Source organism: Neophocaena asiaeorientalis, unplaced genomic scaffold, assembly GCF_003031525.2.
Source record: "Neophocaena asiaeorientalis asiaeorientalis breed wild unplaced genomic scaffold, Neophocaena_asiaeorientalis_V1.1 scaffold473, whole genome shotgun sequence".
NCBI classification, from domain to species: Eukaryota; Metazoa; Chordata; class Mammalia; order Artiodactyla; family Phocoenidae; genus Neophocaena; species Neophocaena asiaeorientalis.
In genome coordinates this window covers 1,096,828-1,103,519 of record NW_020174935.1, presented here as the reverse complement: position 1 = coordinate 1,103,519, position 6,692 = coordinate 1,096,828, and the positions used below count along the sequence as shown (strand labels likewise).

The following is a 6,692-nucleotide window of genomic DNA, read 5'->3' as shown; positions in this document are numbered from 1 at the left end:
CCCTCAGCTGGCCTGTCTCCTCCAGACCAGCCATAGTTGAGGTCTCTGGTCCACTTGTCACTTTGGTCTTTGGCCACTGGGTGGAGATGCCGGCAGGGCTGGGCAGCTGGGCGGAGCTCTGGGGCCACTGCCCAGGGCTGTATCCATTGACCAGAGTAGCTCCTGCCCCTCCTTCAGACTGGGTGTGTCGCTCTGGCTCCAGCTCCAGAGTACCCTTCGTGCCTGGGGAAATTGTGCCCGGCCCACCCCAGTGTCCGGCCGAGTCCCGGCGGGGCAGCTGGGCCTGCAGGAGCTCCAGGAGGCCTTCCCAGTCCAGTCTCGGAAGAGTGGAGGCGAGCGTCGGCTCCCCGGAGTGGGTCCAGGCCCCCTCTCTGGGGGCCATGAGGAGGCCCACCAGGTCCCTCCAGTCAAGCTCGGGCTGCCTCTCGGGGCCACGCAGGTGTGGACAGGCTCCCTCAGCCCCCCAGCCCGTGGCAGGGGGGGTCTCAGGCCTCCGGGGTTTCGAGAACTCTCCTGGGCCTGCCCTGGAGCTCTCTGGGGGCCTCATAGGCTGGTGAGGACTGGACAGCTCCTGCAGGCTGCCCCAGCCCCGCTGAGCTGGCCTGCCAGAGGGCTCCCATGGCCCAGCACTGGGGGGTTCCTCCCAGGCCTCTGCCTGCCCCCTGTGGCAGGGGGCGCCAGCCAGCAGCTTCCAGCTCTCCTCAGACTCCCTGGGAGGGCCCCTCCAGGTTTCCTCTGGGGCTCTGGCAGCCCCCTGCCTGGGCCCCCCAAGTCCTAGCCAGCCCCCCGGGCCTGGGCCCTCCTGCCTGCCCCAGCCTCTCTCCAGGTGTCCGTGTGGGTCCCCGGATCCTGGCGGTCCCTCCAGACTCTGCTGCCCTCCCAGGGGCCGTCTTGGGCCCGCCCGGCCTCTTTCCAGAGGGCTCTCTGTCCGCTGCTCCCTCTCAGGAGTCCTGGCTGACGTCCTCGGGGGCGGCGAGGACCCCTGGAGCCGCCGTTCCCCCTCAGGCCGCCTCTCGGGGCTCCTGGGATGAGGGGGCTCTGCTCGGCTCCGCCGGGCCGGTTCTGCCTGCTTCGCGAGGGGCTTGGTTACCTGAGGATGAGGTGAGGGAGTGGGTGAGGCTCCAGGACCTTGACTGGGTGGTGTCTGTCTAGGAGGACAGGAAACTGGGGTCTTAGCCAGGCTTCAGGGAGTTGCAAGCTCTGTCCTCACGGCAGGCTGGATTAAAGCAGGTCAAAAAGTACCTAGGGTCTCTGGCTTCCCTCCCTGGGGGTGTCAGCCCTTCCCTCTCACCCACCTTCCTCAGTTCCAGAAAAAGATCTGCAAACAGCTGCTCACTTTCCGGACTTCCCCCTCCCCCCCAAGATATTGATTCCAACCGGGGCTATCAGGTGCCGGAATTTCCACCACCAATACTCCATTCACACTGGGTTGGGCCCTGCCATCTAAGAGTTTCTTTAAAAATACCAATCCCCACCCTGGAAGAGACAGCCCTTAGAGCTGGACTGACGTATGGGGAGGTTTTCCCTGAAAACTTCTCAAGATGGCAGGTGCCTAATGAAGGACGGGGACAGCATGGAAGGGCCATCTTCAAGATGGACTGATGGGGTCTGGCTCAATTTTGCTGGCTCTTTGGGAGAGGGAGGAGCTGGACGCCCATGATTGGGACTCTGACCCTTTCGTAAAGAACCTCCCTTCCCAGGACCCCCGCCCAGCACCTGGGGGAGGGGAGAAGCTGTGGCTCACCCCTTGGGGGTGCAGGGGCCCCAGGCAGGCTGGCAGTGCTCACCTCCCTGCTGAGGGCAGGGCTGGACTGTCTTCGGAGAGGTTGGCTCTGAACTTGGCTGGGCCGCTGCGACCGCCCCTCATCCCGGGTCTGGAAGGCCCCCGGTGCCTCGGACTTCCTATGAGCAAATGCACCGCCCCTCTGAGGGCCCTTGGGACTGCCCCACTCCCGGCACCCCAGCTCCTCTACTCCCACCCCCAGTGGAAGAGATGTAGCAGATCCAGGGACCCACCACAAGCTCGTTGAAGGGCCTTAAGTGAGGGAGGATCCTTTCAGGGCCTCAGTTTCCCCTTCTGCAAAATGGGGATAGTCGACACTGCCCTATTCTACCTGCCTCATGGGGCTGTTGGGAAGATGAAATGAGAAAAGGGGTGGGCAAAGGTCGGGGAGCTCAGCCTTGGCCTTGACCGCCTCCTGTCTCACTCAGTACTTCCTTTCTGGCCGCCACCCCACTGGCAGCCCACAGTTCACCCTCAGACAAAGGCTAGACTGGTCCTTGTGGGAATTAAGATTTATTGAGCACCTACCGTGTCGCAGGCAGTGTGCATGCGTGATCATAATGGCAAACATTTATGGAACACTTCCTGTGTCCCAGGCACTTGTACTATCTCATTTCAACTCCTGCAATCCATGAGGTGGAGAAAGGAGAGGCAGAATGTCATATGCCCCCATATTCCATTCTTTCTGCCCATTTTCTATCCATATGGTAAATTTTGGACTTCCCAGGCCAACCTGTTTTTCCCCTCAGTACTAGCTGCAGCCATCTAGCTGTTGGTTAAAGAGCTCTTAGCAAGATCAGAAGGAAGAAACATCCTCTTTTCCCCACAACTCCAGAAAAGCCAACATAAAACCGTCCATGCAAATGTCATTTCTAAGACACCCAGATTTCAGGCATTGTTGCCACGTCCGACGAAGACAACCTCTAAGCTGTGGAAAGTCCCTAGTTCCAGCTAGTTGTCTTGCTTAATAATCGTTAGCCATGGCTGTTAATATTTAACGTGACATCTCTGTTGAAATGTAGGAACATTAAACAGAATCTGGATACATCTCTCCCCTCCCCTGTGTAAGGGGGTCAAAAGAAAAGACCTAACCACTCCACTGGGTATTTAGGATATTTATTGCAAGAGGGTTTGAGAGTCAGACTTCATCTAAATTGGCAGATGGAGCTGTGTCTCTGGTGGCTGAACCAAACCAGAAGGCTGGCAAAGATGAGCAGGTACTGACCTTGACCCAGCCAGTGAAACAGGAAGAAGAATCTCTCCTCAGGTCTGAGCCAGGACCCATACCCTGCAGTCTGCCTCCAGCTTGGGGACTAGGCTGAAACTCTACAGAGGCTTTAGAAAGTGAAACAATTAAGGCCTTGGGCTTTGTTCTTGTCTTATGGCTTTTGCCAATGTTATTGGAATCAGATCCATAAACTAATTTGATTTTTTAGCCATTCTTAGCATTGGACTCACAGGAAACCAGTTCCCTGCTCTGGAGTAACTGTTTCTAAGTTTGACGGCTCCCTGATCAGGTTCAATTTTTAATCCAATTTGAAGCGAGAGAGTTTCCTTGCTCTGTGAGATCTGATGCCTTAGAGTGAATTTCCCTCAGAACCGGGGTGTAGGAGTCTCTGCGAAGCAAAAACCCCAACGTTGACTAGGTGGGGAGGATAATGGCAGAAACTACCCTGTGCAGGGTGGCGAGGCAAACGTGCGTTCTCTTCCGAATGAATGCATTTTCCATATAAACTCCAGCTTGTTCAGTGAGCATTCCGTCTGAGAAGGTTCCCCCCGTGTGGAATGGAGAGAGGGGAGAGAAGAACTCAAGAAAATTCTGAGACTTGGACAGAGACCCAGCCTCCTGATGCTGAAGCAACAGTATTTCCTCGGGCCACCTGTTCCTGAGGGTTGGTGTGGCTCTGCACCGAGGATGACAAAGAAGCTTGGATGGGCTCTTCCACCTCCAGAGGGTGTTAAAGGACAGCGACCGTCAAGTCAGGTAAATTCCATGAAGGCTCTGTTTTGAATTCAAGATACTAGGAAATGCTTATATGATTCTAAGACAAGAAATTCCAAAGGCATCAAGAGGGCAGGAATGAAGATATCGAGCCAAAATTCCTAACGCTTTAATGTGATAATAGCCCTTTGAGAAAAAACGTCCAGCCTCAGTTAGAGCAACGCTCGAACAGAGTAGATGCTCAATAAATACATGTTGAATGAATGAATGGGAGAAAGTAAGAGTACAGCTCTATAGCCACCCACTCATAAATTTCAGTCTGTCCCTTAGAGATATTTAAGTAGGTTTTAAAATTTTATCTTCAGAGGACGAATGGTTTTCTACTTGGAAAAAATGCCATACAAGAGGGAAATTTTTAATTACTCAGTAGAGTCGTAAAGCCTTGGTTAAAAGCAAATAATCTACTTCACCAAAATATATATGCTAAATATGCAATTTTTATATATCAGTCATACCTCAATAAAGCTTTAAAAAAAGGTAAATCTACTTCAAAGAGAGCAAAATAAAATGAATAGAAGTATCTGTGTAAAAACAATTAAATGATTAATAAAAGTATAAATATTCCAGACTTCTACTATAAACGCTTTATCTCTCTAAAAGTTAATCACGGTAAGAAAAAAAAAGAAGGAAAGAAAATTTAACTTTGGTTCAAAGACCCTGCTGAGTCATCAGGTAAAGTCAAAGGTATGCAAATTGACATCAGACCAAAAATAGTCATCATAAAAGGCCAAAGACAAAGGGGGTTTTCAGGGTAGTGAGACTATTCTGTGTGATACTCTGATGGTAGACACACGTCATTATACATTTGTCTGAACTCAGAATGTACATCACCAAGAGTGAACCCTAATGTGAACTATGGACTTTGGGTGATAATATGTCAGTGTAAGTTTATGGATTGCAACAAGTGGACCACTCTGACGGGGGATGTTGATAGTGGAGTAGCTGTGCACGTGTAGGAACAGGGCGTATATGGGAAATCTCTGTACTTGCCTCTCAATTTTGTTGTGAACCAGAAACTGCTCTAAAAAAACGAAAGTATTTTTTTTAAGAGGCCAAAGAAAGAATTACACTAACGCTGGAGACCACAAAGGTTGTCGCCTGGGTTTTAAATGGATAAAACTTACTGGAAAAGGAAATTTGAAGAATAAGAGATAAGGTTTCTCGTGCAGATTCAAATCTAAGAGAAAATGTTTTCTAAGGGACAACAAAGAGAGGAATTGTGGATGCAAAATATTACCCACTACTCAGGGTGATGGAAATGTTCTAAAATTATGTGGTGGTGGTGGCTGTACACCTCAGCCTCGGTAAATATGCTATAATTTATTGAATTCTACACTGAAAGTTTTGAGACTTTCAGACCTATGTTTTTTTGTTCTCTTGAACTTAGCGAATGGAATTTCAGCCCTGATCCTTAAAGACTCTGAGGCTGGAACTGCTGGAGAAAGAAATCTCAGCCAGATCTGGTGGAAACACTTCTCCCCAAGACTGGGGAAAAGCAGACGTTCTGCTGGGTTGTAAACACCCGCATGAATGGAGCCACGGAGACTTGTGGGATCCCTGGACTTCAGGTGCTGTCACTGCGTCCCAGGAAAGGAACATTTAACCTCTAAAAAAAGTCTGTCATCCTGTGGGTTCTCTTATTTAAAATATGTGGCTCTGGCCATACGTTTTAAATTGACATCTCTGTTTTCGGAAATGCAAGGGACCTGTGAGCTTTCTTCTTTAAGGCAGAAAAAAAGTCTGGGACACTTTCTTCTCCCTCACATAAGGTGTAAAAAAATAAATAAATAAATAAACAAATAAACCTGTGACTCTGGATCAAACAAAGGGTTTGAGAATTTAACCTCATTTAAATTAATGTACTAATATTCTAATTTTACAGATGAGGAAACTGAGGCTCAGGTAGATTAAATCACTTTACCACATCACACCAGTTGGTGAATGGCGTTGACCCAGGATTTGAACCCAGCCTGCCTGACCCTGGTCTTCGCTCTTACCCGCTAGGCTATGCACAATATCACTTAATTGTCAAAAACAACTCCTAAGGTGTGGAAACAGGTGAAGTGATTTGCCTAGGGTCACATAGCCAGTAAGCGGCAGGGCGGGGGTCTAAACCCTTTCCTGGTTTGGAACCTAAGCCTGTGAACCTTTTACCTGTCCTGCCGCCGCCGAGCCTCCGCCCCAGCCCACCTGGCTGCCCCAGCCCTGGGCTCACCTGCGCTCTTGCCCGAAGAGGCGCTCCACCTCTGCGCGGCCAGGGCTGCGGGTGCGGCCCCCGTTGCTGCACTGGGGCCCTGGCTCCCTCTGCGCCAGCCTCCTGGGTGGGGGCAGGTCGGCCAGCACGGTGTATTCCTCCCTCTCCAAGTTGTGCCTGGTCTCACCCGGGGGTGCCGAGCCCCGGGAGCCCCCCGAGCTGCCTGGCGGAGGTGAGGGTGCCAGGAGCGCTAGGTCACTGGGCGGGTGGCGGGGTGGAGAGGAGGCTCGAGGGGCATCCCGGTGCCCTATGCACACTTGAGGGGGCAGCACTGGGGAGCCACGCAGAGAGTCGGTAGAGGGGGCCAGGCTCTCCATGCTAGTCCCAGTGGGGTCCTGGAAGAAGAGGGAGGGCTCGGGGGCCTGGCGGGGCGGGGACGAGAAGGAGGGTGCATCACGGTGCCCAATGCACACAGGGCTGGGGATGTGCAGGCGCTCGTGCAGAGAGTCTGTGGAGGGGACAAGGCTCTCGGTGCTGGCCCTGGGGAGATCCTGGAACAAGAGGGAGGGCTCTGGGGCTTGGCGCGGCGGGGAGGAGGCCCGGGGTGCGTCACGGTGCCCGATACACACAGTGGGGGGGAACTGAGGAGGCTCGTGCTGGGCGGACTGGTTCTCAGCATCTGACGTGTCTGGGAGGAAGGGAAAGGGGTCAAA

General features: G+C 52.5%; 1 protein-coding gene across 1 annotated transcript in view; it reads right to left on the bottom strand.

Moving 5' to 3' along the window:
* Positions 1 to 3,783: 3,783 nt before the first annotated feature.
* The window catches only part of LOC112410791 (TRIO and F-actin-binding protein-like), a 29,736-nt gene continuing 26,827 nt past the window's right edge, over positions 3,784 to 6,692 (bottom strand). Inside the window, exons 11-12 of the mRNA XM_024761549.1 lie at positions 6,664 to 6,667; positions 3,784 to 6,620 (exon numbers count right to left, since the gene is read on the bottom strand). Of these exons, the coding sequence (XP_024617317.1) occupies positions 5,997 to 6,620; positions 6,664 to 6,667 (628 nt within the window). The 3' untranslated portion in view covers positions 3,784 to 5,996. The remainder of the gene's footprint in view (positions 6,621 to 6,663; positions 6,668 to 6,692) is intronic.